This window comes from Protomyctophum parallelum (genome assembly GCF_964188405.1).
Source record: "Protomyctophum parallelum genome assembly, chromosome: 9".
Taxonomy (NCBI): Eukaryota; Metazoa; Chordata; class Actinopteri; order Myctophiformes; family Myctophidae; genus Protomyctophum; species Protomyctophum parallelum.
Genome location: NC_139706.1, coordinates 3908143 through 3923393, shown reverse-complemented (window position 1 = coordinate 3923393; position 15251 = coordinate 3908143). Strand labels below are relative to the sequence as shown.

The window sequence follows — 15251 nt, the reverse complement described above, 5'->3', positions numbered from 1 at the left end:
TTGAAAACAAGACTTTTCAGAAAACCGTATATTCATATTAGATGTTAAATAATTGGATGGCCAAAACAAATTTATGTTTTATGTTTTACTTTTGGCTGTCTGCTAATCACAAGGTAATTTTCTGCCTGTAGCACTTTGAGATTTGTTTCAAATGTAAAGTGCGTTATAAATACAATTTATTATTATTATTATTATTATTATTATAAAATATCTCATATTGCTTTCTCTAGCCCCCCCCTCTCTGTGTCTGTGTAACCCGGTTGGGTATATAATATTTTTTGGTTTCATGTTTTCTGTTTAAAAACGTTTTTGTAACTTCATAACTAATTATTTAGGAGTTTGTTTTGTTTTGTTTTAAAAGAAAGGTGTATCTGATATTTCTATAGCAGCACTCATGGGGTTAACATTCTGTATGGGACCTGGGGTTAGGGAGTGTGTTGCTGACGGACGGCAGGAAGTGAAACACCAGAGCCAAGAGGATGATGTTGTTGCTTCAGAGGAGGGTGAGTGAGCAAAGCAGTAATTCAGATAAACTGTGTTTTATATTATACGTTTGCAGTGCACAAACCTGCATGCAGAGAGTTTACACAACAATCGGAGAGGACAATCACCATGTTTGGAGAAGCAACTGAATGTCTCCAGGGAATTCAGTGACACTGACTGTCTGCTTTGTGTTGACATGCTAACGCTAATGCTAACGCTAGCTCAGTGAGGTTAGTGCCTGTTCATTGCACGTGGACAGACGTTTTCTAGACTTAGTTTAACTTCCACACAGTTGGTCTGTTGATGTGTTAGTCTGTTGTTTTCCACTGGAAGACACAAAGAGGACATTCCAGTTGGAGCAACCAGAGCTTCACTCAACGTGGGATGAGAGGAGACACTTGCTATGCTGCTGTATCTACAGCTGTGAGGGACTGAGTTTGGACCTACAGAAACATCATCTTTTATTTTTGGATCACCGAGGAGCCAAGGAGCCATTGTTGGTTTGAGGCCACAACGCACACAAGCAACTACTACCAGGCGGCCTGCAACTTAAAGGTTTTTTGGGGAACTTTGGGGGTGTCCTTAAGTGACTCAGGGTAATTTAAAGGGTTTTTCCATTTCATTAATATATCTTTGAGAAGGTATTTCTTTATTTACTGGTATTCCTGAAAGAAGAGGGGTATGTTCTATTAAGGTTTTGAACCTATAGTGTTACAGAGCACTTTATTTGTTTACGTTTTGTATGTTGTTGTCTATTTACTATTTTTGCACAGTCATTGCACAGAATTAACTAACTGAGAACTATTTTTCTAAGTACTGACTTGTGTGACTTCATTTGATTGCCTTTTTCTGTTTAGAATAGAGGGTCCATTTGGTTACAAGTAAGCACTAAGGTAAAACTGAAGTTTAAAAAAGGCTTATTACTATATGCTTTGGGTTAAAACTGCATAAAAAGGTCATTTCATGATAGTGTGGTTTTAAAAAACAGCTTGAGCATTTATTAGTTAATAAGGGAACCCAAGTTTATATTTAAAAGATTAAAACTGCTAGGTACTTTTAATGTAAAAGAACCAATACATACAATACAAAAATAGCAGACCTACAAGCTCGTATCGCGCCACTCGGTGGCGCGATATGAGCTTGTAGATCTGCTATTTTTCAATAGCTAAAGCATAACATGATGCCAACACCAAAATGGGTGCGTTTTCAATAGCTAAAGCATAACATGATGCTGACACCAAAATGGGTGCGTTTTCAATAGCTAAAGCATAACATGATGCCAACACCAAAATGGGTGCGTTTTCAATAGCTAAAGCACGACATGATGCTGACACCAAAATGGGTGCGTTTTCAATAGCTAAAGCATAACATGATGCCAACACCAAAATGGGTGCGTTTTCAATAGCTAAAGCACGACATGATGCCAACACCAAAATGGGTGCGTTTTCAATAGCTAAAGCATAACATGATGCCAACACCAAAATGGGTGCGTTTTCAATAGCTAAAGCACGACATGATGCCAACACCAAAATGGGTGCGTTTTCAATAGCTAAAGCACGACATGATGCTGACACCAAAATGGGTGCGTTTTCAATAGCTAAAGCATAACATGATGCCAACACCAAAATGGGTGCGTTTTCAATAGCTAAAGCACGACATGATGCCAACACCAAATGGGTGCGTTTTCAATAGCTAAAGCATAACATGATGCCAACACCAAAATGGGTGCGTTTTCAATAGCTAAAGCACGACATGATGCCAACACCAAAATGGGTGCGTTTTCAATAGCTAAAGCACGACATGATGCCAACACCAAAATGGGTGCGTTTTCAATAGCTAAAGCACGACATGATGCCAACACCAAAATGGGTGCGTTTTCAATAGCTAAAGCACGACATGATGCCAACACCAAAATGGGTGCGTTTTCAATAGCTAAAGCATAACATGATGCCAACACCAAAATGGGTGCGTTTTCAATAGCTAAAGCATAACATGATGCCAACACCAAAATGGGTGCGTTTTCAATAGCTAAAGCATAACATGATGCTGACACCAAAATGGGTGCGTTTTCAATAGCTAAAGCATAACATGATGCCAACACCAAAATGGGTGCGTTTTCAATAGCTAAAGCACGACATGATGCTGACACCAAAATGGGTGCGTTTTCAATAGCTAAAGCATAACATGATGCCAACACCAAAATGGGTGCGTTTTCAATAGCTAAAGCACGACATGATGCCAACACCAAAATGGGTGCGTTTTCAATAGCTAAAGCACGACATGATGCCAACACCAAAATGGGTGCGTTTTCAATAGCTAAAGCACGACATGATGCTGACACCAAAATGGGTGCGTTTTCAATAGCTAAAGCATAACATGATGCCAACACCAAAATGGGTGCGTTTTCAATAGCTAAAGCACGACATGATGCCAACACCAAAATGGGTGCGTTTTCAATAGCTAAAGCATAACATGATGCCAACACCAAAATGGGTGCGTTTTCAATAGCTAAAGCACGACATGATGCCAACACCAAAATGGGTGCGTTTTCAATAGCTAAAGCATAACATGATGCCAACACCAAAATGGGTGCGTTTTCAATAGCTAAAGCATAACAAAAGGGGTTCCCCATTGGGCGGGAACCCCTTTTGGTGTTTCAAACTTTAGCTGTTGAGAAATAGCAGACCTACAAGCTCGTAGCGCGCCACTCGGTGGCGCGCTACGAGCTTGTAGCTCTGCTATTTTTCAACAGCTAAAGCATAACATGATGCCAACATCAAAATGGGTGCCCGTTCAGAATGGGTTAACCCATTCTGACCTGAGATCAGATTCTAAAAATGTCTATTACATCCTGACAGTTTCATTATTAACCCATTCTGACATGAGATCAGATTCTAAAAATGTCTATTACATCCTGACAGTTTCATTATTAACCCATTCTGAAATGAGATCAGATTCTAAAAATGTCTATTACATCCTGACAGTTTCATTATTAACCCATTCTGACCTGAGATCAGATTCTAAGAGTGTCTTTGATTTTTCAAAAAATAGCAGACCTACAAGCTCGTATCGCGCCACTCGGTGGCGCGATATGAGCTTGTAGATCTGCTATTTTTAAATAGCTAAAGCATAACATGATGCTAAAGTTCTCGGTCAACTGATTTCAGTCATTTGGATTCCATATGAAGTCAGCATGCCTTCTATGGAAGCATGTTGTTGCGCTGCAAAAATAGATTTTTGATAATAAATCTTTCTACAGTATATAATAATTATTTTTGGTTAAAAAAAAATGAAGAATTGAGCATTTTAATTGGTCAAACAATATGTCGGTACCAACATCAATACAGCATGGAATTGTGGACAAAATCCTATCCGTCAACAACAAAATATTCTTTCGTTTTGGGGTCCGAGAGGCTAAATCTCATCAAAATGGTGGTCCGTGGCTCAAATGCTGAATAACTAATGGGCCTCGATGTGAAAAGACGGGTTGAAAAGCACTGCTTTAATCCATAGGTGAAGGAGGTGGCGGAGGTGAAGGAGCCCCAGCAGAAGAGAGTGATGGAGAAGGCGAGTGACGAGGCCACGCGTCAGTTTGAGAAGGAGAGGTACAGAGGAGACGACGGAGGAGGAGAGGAGGACGACGAATACGTCAGGGAGGACGGAGGGGAGGACGAGGACGAGGACCAGGAGGAGGGCCAGGAGGAAGATGAAGGGGAGGTACGTTGATCAAGATTGCTTATGGCAATGAGTGGCAATAAAATAGCATTCATAAAATCACTGTCTTTTAATGTTGACGGACGCCCTGTGTGTGTGTGTGTGTGTGTGTGTGTGTGTGTGTGTGTGTGTGTGTGTGTGTGTGTGTGTGTGTGTGTGTGTGTGTGTGTGTGTGTGTGTGTGTGTGTGTTTGTGTTGTAGGAACTACTGGAGATCGAAGCAGAGCTGCGCAAAGTTGCTGCAGAGTTGAGGGAGCTTCGCAGAGGATAAGCCATACACACACACACACACACACACACACACACACACACACACACACACACACACACACACACACACACACACACACGCACACACACACACACACACACGTGCGCACGTGACAGTCCTCAAATTCCATTACTTCAGAGCTGTGAATCTGTATTATGCTCCTTCAGCCATAATATATGTCATTAAATTCAAGCCAATTGATACTTTGTTGTACAACAGTGTTACCTGCTGCTATTTTCAGCATACTGTAAATTAGGATTGACTTTGGATTGGTTTTAAAGCTTCTCCCAAAGTGGACCTTTTCTTTGCTGTGGTTAATAGAGGTTGTATTGTGTGCAAAAGAGGTGTCACTGCAAGTAGCCTACTTTTTTATGGTATAAATTTGGTCACACATGAACCAATAGGGACGCGAAGCATTCAGCACTTTGACCAGAGTTGTCATTTTAGAACGGTGATTACCAATATGACGACTACAGTATTGATTTTAGAACGGTGATTACCAATATGACGACTACAGTATTGATTTTAGAACGGTGATTACCAATATGACGACTACAGTATTGATTTTAGAACGGTGATTACCAATATGACGACTACAGCAGTGGTTCCCAAACATTTTCATGTCAAGGACCCCCACATTGACACTAATTAGCCCGTGGACCCCTATTTGAAAATATATGCAAGGGGCCCCCGGTTTGACCTGAATTAGGCTACGTTCCCTATTTAATGTCATTTATATCTCTGGGACCCCAATGTATATTGTAAAATCAAAGTTAATTTAACTCTAAAGGTTATTACACACTGGCGAATTAGCGACGTGATGCGAATAAATCGCGTCGCTAATTCGCCAGTGTGTAATGGCCTTGAGAGTGTACAAATGGAACCAAATTGACCCAATTTGTACACTCTGAGTTACAGACCCTGCATAAGGGTTCCATTTATTTCCTAACTATCATTTAGCTGGGGACCCCCTGGAACTCCCTCGAGGACCCCTAGTGGCCCCCGGACCCCACTTTGGGAACCACTGTACTACAGTATTCATTTTAGAACGAATACTACTACTACAGCATTCTTAAACTCAAGTGAATGTTCACAATGAACACAGTAGTCCTTAAAAATTGATAGAATGTAGTTTTTAGCGCTATACATTGTGTATTTCCAAGTATTTTGTGCAATAATGTGGGAATTGTGTGTACTCTCTGTTTTCCTGCAGTTCTGACTGTTAATATTTAGACGTATTGTTGATGATTTTTACACTGGAAACTGTTTTCTCTTCAATTGTGTAACCATAGATAGTTTTTAGGATAGTTTTTAACTGGCTCACACACTGTTAAACCAGACTGTTTGTGAAGAACTGAGGTGACAACTAAATGCAGTGGAATTTAGCTGGCGGCGTGGAATCTTAATTCAAGTCAAATTAACCACTTGAACCCTATCAAGTGTAGGGGGCGAATGTTCATCGCAAATAGTCGATGTACAAGCTCACAACGTGTCGCGTTGCAGCATGTAATGTGCTTGACCTTGAACCTGAACTTGACCCAGTATAGACCCTGGGGAACTCTGGTCAAAGCATTTAACCACTATGTGTTGATATGGGTGAGCGGAGGCCCTCAGGGCTCTGTACTAGTGTGTTTTCAGTTTAGTGTTATTGTGGGGATGAGTAATGAGTAAAAAGTGATTCTTCCGGGTTTTGTAACACAGTGGTTCCCAAACTTTTTCATGTCAAGGACCCCCAAATTGACAGTAACAAATTAACCACCCATTTGAAAAGAATAACTATCATTTAGCTGGGGACCCCCTGAAACTCCCTCAAGGACCCCTAGGGGTCCCCAGACCCCACTTTGGGAACCACTGTTGTGCAGTATCAGTATGTAACAATAGTTTGCCACAGGTGTGAAAGTGTCACCTCAGATCTTCAGCCTGTTTTGCACTCTTATCTTAACAAAGCCAAGGAGGACTACTAGAAGGATGAGGGAAACACTTAAAGCCATTTGCTGTCGTTTGGTAATACTTATTTATAATTATCCTAATGACCAGGTTTATGTTACCATTGTCATGGCTGTTGTTGTTGGTTTATGTACATTTTCAGATCATTGTGTGTGTGTGTGTGTGTGTGTGTGTGTGTGTGTGTGTGTGTGTGTGTGTGTGTGTGAGTGTGTATAAAGCCAAGAAAAAGAAAGCAGTGCCCCCGAGTGGTCAGTAGTTAGAATTGGTCACAGGTGCCAGAGATAAACAGGGTTAGGCCACGGGAGGCTCAGTAAACTGCAATAAGACTACACATAAATAACCATATGCAATAAGCAGCCAAATGCATTACAATGGATTTATTCATGCATTTTTATATGTAATCAAAATCCATTAAATAGTAAATAATCTTGTTTTTTCTTCTTCTATACAAATACTTATTTACAACACTCAGACGCAGGCACATGCACACAGCCCCACACGTAGTGCACACGCATGCACGCACGCATACACAGTAGACACACACACACACACACACACAATCAGTAGGTCATCATCGTGTTATTTTCCAAAGATTATAGAATGTTTGTTCACTTGAGATTAACATTAACTGATGAATGTACTTGTAATTAGTTTTTCTATAGAGGTATAAAATGTATCAACAAAATGTATCTTAACGAAACCAGCAAGGAGTATATTAGCCGTCAGGGGACTAAGGCCTGACTCTGTAAAGGTGTGAGTCAGGCCTTAGTGGGCTATGGGGACATTACAACCAAACAGGAACAAAAGGGTAAAAGGTAAACAAAACACAACATTTATAATATTCTTGGCCAACCAGAGTGCTGTATTTTGTGCCTGCTGTATTCTTCTATGCTACCTGTTCATCAATAAACATAACATGTACTGAACAACTCTCATCTTTCTCTCTCTCTCTCTCGAAAATGTCAAAGGTCAAAATATTTAAAAGTTGTGAAAATGGTTTGGCCATTTGAAATGTTGGCCCTTTGAACCCTAGCCTCCAGTAATCTCTGACGGGTGGAAACCTCTCAAAACTGTTACTTTTCAGGATTCAAATTAAAAAATATGAAAAGATAAGTCTGCTATTACTTTTGATACTTTTGCGTGGATATAAGACTAAAACTAGGCCAAACTAAAAGAACCAAGCTGAACTCCCTGACTAAACAAAAACAATGGGCCAAAAAGGGGGAACAAAATAAATGGCGGCCCTATCAAGCTTCCCTTTTCTGAAAGAATACACACAAGAGAAAGCTTTGGAATACTCCAGTATGATCGTTAAGTTTCCTACAACCAAAGCTTTCCCCACATTAATACAAATATCTGAAAAGACCCTAGTATAGAACCCACATACAATAGTGCTTCAGCATTTTCATAATAAAAGGCACAATAATCTGCCTTTCTTGTCCCCAGAATGACAGTATGCAAAGCTCTGTGTGTCTGACAGTGCCTATGGGCTGGCGTAGCCAGACAACTATTTCACAATCTCCGGATGCTATGTGCCGAGAAAAGGCAGAGAAAGGGAAGCTGTCATCTGTTTGTCATATGTTTTTTAATATCTTTAAATTGTATTTGTAATATCTTTCATTTCTGACAAGCAGCGAGCAGGCTTTGGTTATTGTGATCTACATTAGGAGAGCATAGAAGGGGAGTCCCGCACACTGGCCCTCATTTATCAACACGGCGCACGCCCAAAAATGAGCATAAGCCGGAAACAGCTCAACTTTCGGCATTTATCATTCCAGCGTCACGTGACTTTGAACTTGGGCGTATCGTCGCGCATGCCACGCCAAATATCACGTCAGGTTGGGAGCTATCGTAGGGTTTGTTCTACACCAGATTTTCTGTCGTAGACAAGCGGAGGAGGAGGAGGAGATGCAGCTAGGATTGCAAAACAGCAGCGTGTGCGGCTGTCACGGGCTGTGCGCATCCAAACTCATTCCACCAATGACATGTGAGCTATTTATTTTTCACGATTAAAAAGAAAATAGCAGACCTACAAGCTCGTATCGTGGCACTCGTTGCCGCGCTATGAGCTTGTAGATCTGCTATTTTTTCAATAGGGGTTCCCGTCCAGAATGGGTTCTGCATAAAAATCCCATTATTCCCATTATTTTTGCTCTTCCAGTTTTCTTGTGCATTACTCTGACGACACACCTGTCCATTTTAGTAGGTGTGCAAAAGGAAGTGTGTGTGTGTGACTGAGTGTGTGTGTGTGTGTGTGTGTGGGGGGGGGGGGGGGGGGGGGCTTACTTCCGATTTAAAGTTTAAGCATGACCCAGTATAGACCCTGGGGAACTCTATATGTGTATTATATGTAAAATCTTAATTTCCATTTCCCAGGCCTTTTTCACACCATAATGTAGTGTCCGAGCACTGCGGCGTGAAGACTTGATAATGACCACTGGCCACGAGAGTGTCTAAGTTACTTAACAATAGATATGATGGCAAAATAATGTAGTGTTCAAAGTATGTATGTTATTCAGAGCATGTTGCTGCCTGGAGCCCATCAGCAGTCTGTCTGTCCAGCACCGACTCAATGTGACCGAGCAGTGATGAGAAGAACTGAGGGACTCCCTCATAACCTAAAGAGAGAGCACAGAGGTAGTCAGTGAGTGTGTGTGTGTGTGTGTGTGTGTGTGTGTGTGTGTGTGTGTGTGTGTGTGTGTGTGTGTGTGTGTGTGTGTGTGGCTGTGTGCGTGTGTGGCTGTGTGCGTGCGTGCGTCCGTGCGTATGTGTGAGACAGTGAAGGACATGTGTGTGTGTGTGTGTGTGTGTGTGTGTGTGTGTGCCTACCTGGGAAGAAGTTGATATCGATGATGGTGAGGGTGTGCGTGTGGATGTTGACGATGATGTCCACTCCAAACAGAGCCATGCCCAGCAGCGCCCGCAGCTCTCCGACCAGAGCAGCCACGCCCTCTGAGCTGGGAGGAGGCAGGCAGGGCATGCTCTCATCCAGCTGCGGAGGAGAGGAGGAACCACTGTTTTTTCATCAATTAAAAGAGGAATTCATTGATTTTTCAAATAAATAAAATCAAACAAATTCCATAAATTTAGAAAACAAATGTTTAAGAAGAAGTGAAAGCAGCCAATCAGATTGCGCTATCTGCTATTTTCACTAGCTTGCCTGGGGAGACATGACATTTCTCTTTTGGGTCTGGAGCTAAAACGTTTGGGAACCGTTTGGGTCATTACTACTGATGGTTGCACGTAGCATGTTACAGACTCCACTATATGTGGTTAGAGTGGGGTTTTCAACAGGTGGTCCGTGGACCACTGGTGGTCCATGAAGGTATTGCATGTGGTCCCTGAGCAGCATTGAGTAATGTAGGACAGTAGGACTTATTTAACTTTTCTTTCCACTAGAGACACTGAATGACCTGGTGACCTATGATGACCGTCCATGTAGTCATTTTTACTGACAAGTTGGAGGTCAACAAATTCAACAGAAAAAGGAAGTTAGAATCTCAAAAGGGGGAAGTGCACCGGGTTGTCTGGTTGGAGTCATTATTATTAGGAAATGATTAGTAGTCTTTGGTTAACACACAGTGGGATGTATACACCATTACACGTGGGATGCATTGCAAGTGTTACAAAATCACAACTCTTATAGCCCCGCCATATCCCCACCCAACACAACAACAGTGGTCCCCAGGTTGATTCTAAGTCAGGGTGGTGGTCCGTCGTTCACAATCAGTTGAAAACCCCTGGGTTAGATGATACTGCAGGTTGATGCTACTGACTGCGTTGAGGTGAGAGCTGGACTCTGGCTTAGACACTTCATGGCTGTTGAAGAAGATAGTCTTCCTGTCTGGAAACACAATATGCAGAAAATGAAACATGTGGCAACGTCCGCCAAATCTCATTTTAACCGGTCATTTCTAATTTCTCGTTTTACCCATTAAAACTGGGAAAAAACATGGAGTAATCCTGGTCCCTAAACTGCCTCCCCCTGGCCAGCCGGGGCGCCTGATGGAGGGGAAAGGAACTGGTTGGAATAACGTGTTCCTTCCACACGCTACGTCCAACCAGGGAAACTCCCCCCTGTCAGGTGTAAAGGAGCAACTTGGACACTCAGGCATGAAGGAAGCATGAGTTCAAGTCCGTTGCTCTCCCCATGTCCCCCATATATGGGGACTGGGTTTGGCGGAGGGTGTGTAGAGCCCAGGATCACATTAGATGATTGACACAGGGGTGAAAAATGGGTTACAAAATCGTGGGATAAAAAATAAAATAAAAAAAGGAGGAAAGGAAAGGAAAGACAGAAGAAAATAAGAAAAATAAGTCATGTGTCTGCTTAGACGTGCGGGTGGACTGACCACAGGGTCCAGGGGGGAAGTTCTTCAGCGAGGGTCTGTCCACACAGTAGTGTCTGTCTCCCACCACAAACACCTTGTGGAGCACGGCCCCGTGGTTGACGAAACTCTGCAGCACGCAGGGCGGCCGCGCGTCGTCCAGGCTCCCTGCACCGAAGATCAGACACATCTACAGCACGTCACAGTGACGGCAAAGAAAACACCTTCAATACATTCATTGAAAAGAAGTCGTGTTGCTGTCGGGCAGAATTATCTCTATGGCGTCACACCAAAGCATCAAAAGTAGCAGATCATCCGCGAGCTCAAAACGCGGCGCGAAGCGACACGCTTTGAGCTTGTGGATTTGATACTTATGGTTCTGGTGTTACATGGATTACAAACGTACGTACATACATACATACACACATACACACACATACAGAGACGTGGTGCGTTTATAGTAGTAGTAGTAGTCTCATTTCAAGTTTTCAAATGTAGGCCTATACAATTCTTTTGAAAATAGCAGATCCGCTAAAAGCTAGTCAAGCTTCCGTGTGCGTTACAGAAGTCCCAGAAAAGACACGTTGTGATTGGCCAGTAGTCACTTGAGTGGCAGCAACTACCGCTTGACTTCCTGCCTTCAATGGAGACACGGCGCTCCAATGAACTGCAGTGGCCAATGACATCTATTCGTTTTAAATATCTATATGGCTTGTTTCTGGCCCACAGCAGAGATATTCTCCTCTCGCTCTTAGTAAGGGGAAAAAGTGCACAGCACTCACCTCGTGGGAAAGGGAGCCATGGGCCACTCTTTTTTTACAGACTGAAAGAAGACAAAGAGAACATAGTTCTTAGAGGGTGTGGCTTAATCTCACAAAGTGGGCACGCGCTAAAAAAGAATAAACATACTGAGACTATTGAATGACTTCATACATTGAAATAACACTTAAGAGTGGGCTGTGCCAGTGAGATTACAAGCCTTATCGTTAATGCTATGTATGTGTACGTACATCTAATGGCACTAATAGGTGGAACCTGCTACAGTACGAAGTTCCAGTGTTGCCCTGATAAGCATCTGAAGGTGTGCTACTGACTGAGAGGGAAGCTGAGGCCTTTGCTGTCCATGGCTTCCTGGATAGATGAAATGTCCCCAGCACTGTTGATCTCCAGGTATGGTGGACAGCAGACACGCCAGTCTGACATACACAGTAAACACCGTTAAAACATTGTTGTGTATTTCTGCAGGATCTCTCGTATTTAAATGATCCAGTATATCATACTGGATATCATCTTTGGACAAATATACTGTGTATACAAAAGTACAGTAACACACCCCACAATAAATCATTTAACAACTCCACCCACCCACACATTCACATGATACCGCATTTATGACACCCTGCCTCACACCCCCCCCCCCCCCCCCCGATAAAGGAACATCATGTGCACGCACGCAGGCACACACACACTCTCACACACACACACACACACACACACACACACACACACACACACACACACACACACACACACACACACACACACACACACGTAAAGACAGAGAAAGACTAAATAAAGCCCCTCACATGGAATCCATTAACATTGCTAGATAAAAAAAACATTAAGTAAAGGAGAAATTACCGAGTGGCGCGCTACGAGCTTGTAGGTCTGCTATTTTTGAAAAAGCGAAGAACGACTGACATAGAAACATAGCTTTAAAGATGGAGTGCCACCATTTTTTTCCACCCTAAAACATGATCATCAGGTATTATTACAATATAAGGGGGAAGAACTTTTTCCAAAAAGTGTACAGTATTTGTTAAAATCATGCTTTTATGTGGACACGCCCACCAGTTCATTAAGTATGCCTGGTTTGCCTGGTGGGTGGTGATGGGTGGTGATCCACCTGAACTGAAGCCACACCCACAGCTGTAGTTGTATGATAAAGGGGGAGGGGTTAGGGGAGGGGCTGATAGTGTGGTGTCACTATATTACTGTTTACTTCATTGGCCCGTTTGACTGTCAAGGGTTCAGCCTCCAGGAAGAAACCCTAAATACAAAGTGAATACACCATTGCACATAAAAACAACTCCAGTCTGTCTAATTAAGTACTGTCACCTCATAGACACATGAAAAACTGGAAAAATTCAAAAATTGTGGCACTCCATCTTTAAGAACGACTGACATAGAAACATAGCTTTAAGAACGACTGACATAAAAACATACTGTAGCTTTTTCAGAAAACTGTCAGGATGTAGAAGACATTTTTACTGCTGTGTTTCCGTGTACTGCGCTAACCCCACCAAGACAAATTCCTTGTATGCACATACCTAGCAGACAATAGAAGGCATATCAGCTGTACCTCTGAGGGACTTCTGCAGCATGCTCATAATGCGGTAGGAGGTAAACCGGTCTAGTAGCTGGCTCATAGCAGGCAGGGGGTCCAGAATAACAGTGCTGGGATGGGCGGACACATAGCTCTGCAACGGAAAAAGACAGAAAACAGGGGTTCAAATATAAAAGTGTCAAGTTGTAACCCTAAGGCAGGGTTCCCCAATTAATTTTCCTCAAGGGCCATATTTTGACTAGAGTACCAGGCTGGGGGCCGAGTCTGCACGTGCGAGGTCGAGGTCTTGCCCTGAAAATTCATTTTCAGGGCAAGACCTCATTTGAAAAGGATGCCCAGTTTGACATGCATAGGCTACTGACCCCCATTTAATGCCATTTATATCTTATATTTTTTTTTTGGAAATTCTTTCATGGGCCACAAGGGGGCGCTCTGTGGGCCGCAAATGGCCCGCGGGCCGCCTATTGGGGTACCCTGCCCTAAGGTATATACAGGGGGATTGTTCCTTTAACTGTGTTGGCGCGCTGAGGATGGGACGAGGAGTATTATGGGATATCTTGTGTTTACTTTCTGTTCTGGTGTGCAGGGAAGCGGTCGCATTATTGAGAGGAAGAGAGATATTACTTTGTTTGTCCACCACAGGGATTGGATACAGAATTAGAACCCTGGCTGATCACGTTTGTCCTTTTTGAATTATTATTTTGTTTATTTAATCACCAGTTCTGCAACACGGACTCCTTTTCCTGCACAGCATAGCAAGAAAGCATAAGGATTATTCCGGAGAGGAGAGACACGGTGGTTATAGAGTTACATAAGAGTTAAATTAATGCATTCAATCCGGGAAAGCATCTGTGTCATTTTATATTTATAGTTTTATGTAAAACTATATATCGCTGCTGTTGGGCAGAAACCTCTTAACACCATATTGAAAATGTTTGTGTGTTTTGTTTTTGTTAATTAATGCCCTACTTTATCACACAAAAAGCCTCAAAAGTAGCAGATCTACAAGCCTGAAAGCGTGAGCTTGTAGTTCTGCTACTTTTGAATCCTGAATGGTAACAGTTTGCCTGGACCGACAGAGATATAGCCATATAGGCTATGAATAATATACGTTTTTCAGACAGCTGTTCTAGGTGTTTTTAGATTTGGCCTCAAGAACAAGAAATGTAAGACACCACTTGTGATTAGCACTTTTCAGAAACACTGATCATCAAATGCATTACTACCAGTACCAACCATTAAAACAACATCAAAACAACAATTTCCCACCATCCCAATTATTTTAAATGTACTCCTTTGTTTGTTTGTCTTGTTTCAACCTGGAAGTTGGCAAGGAGCCGCTGTGATTGGCTGTCATGCTCCGCCTCCATTATGACATCAGAGAGCTTGTGGACGATGACATGGAAGGGTCCCTGAGAAACCAGGGGCTGGCTGAGGTCAATCTACAGAACGGGACGAAAGCCATACCCATTCATCACTGGTGCTTTTACCAAAACCAACCATAATACCATATACAACACTGGTACCATAAACAACACTGGTACCATATACAACATATATACAACAATAGTACCATACCCATTCATTACTGCTGCTTTTACCATAACTGCTTTTACCATATACATCACTTGTGCTTTTACCATAACCACTTTTCACTGAAGTTGTGGAACAAACTCTGTTTGAGGAGTACAAGGTACAACATGCTTCTTAAGTTCACACTTCACAAAACCCATTCATAGTCATTCAACAAAAATCAAGGAGGGACAAGGGCTTTGGTTTCTCAATACAGTCCGCAGTTAGATTATAGCAGTGACATTGTAACTCCACTCACCCAAAGTTTTTAGACTCTCGTGCAGGCCGATGTTAGGCTGTTTTTCACACAAATCTGTAATGTGAGGCTGGTCATTATTGGAAGCTAAACCGCAACAGGGTGTCACGAAATGAAACAACAGCCTCGCTGTGCATGATCTCACTCACTTTGTTATACTGCTGCTTCTGAATGACATCAATACTTTGACAGGAACTATTGACTTTAACCCATTCTGAACGGGAACCCATTTTGGTGTTAGCATCATGTTATGCTTTAGCTATTTAAAAATAGCAGATCTACAAGCTCATAGCGCGCCACCGAGTGGCGCGATACGAGCTTGTAGGTCTGCTAT

General features: G+C 42.4%; 1 protein-coding gene across 1 annotated transcript; it reads right to left on the bottom strand.

Annotated features, from left to right (window-relative positions):
- Window positions 1-8882: 8882 nt before the first annotated feature.
- LOC310864154 (inositol-tetrakisphosphate 1-kinase-like) lies at window positions 8883-14531 on the bottom strand. The gene is made up of 8 exons (XM_083772736.1): window positions 14409-14531; window positions 13105-13222; window positions 11837-11938; window positions 11525-11565; window positions 10767-10932; window positions 10191-10258; window positions 9244-9406; window positions 8883-9032 (listed from the first exon to the last, which is right to left on the bottom strand). Exons 1-8 carry the CDS (start codon window positions 14457-14459, stop codon window positions 8926-8928), a joined length of 816 nt encoding a protein of 271 aa, XP_083628862.1. The 5' UTR covers window positions 14460-14531; the 3' UTR covers window positions 8883-8925.
- Window positions 14532-15251: the final 720 nt, after the last annotated feature.

What these genes read in the sequence shown, in the direction of transcription:
- LOC310864154 (XM_083772736.1), bottom strand. Translation starts at nt 14,459, where the DNA reads ATGGAGGCGGAGCATGACAGCCAATCACAGCGGCTCCTTGCCAACTTC. An exon ending in AGGCCTCAGCTTCCCTCTCA is followed by an intron (nt 11,566 to 11,836) that starts GTCAGTAGCACA and finishes GTCTTCTTTCAG; the next exon opens with TCTGTAAAAAAAGAGTGGCC. An exon ending in ATGGCTCCCTTTCCCACGAG is followed by an intron (nt 10,933 to 11,524) that starts GTGAGTGCTGTG and finishes GACGTGCTGTAG; the next exon opens with ATGTGTCTGATCTTCGGTGC.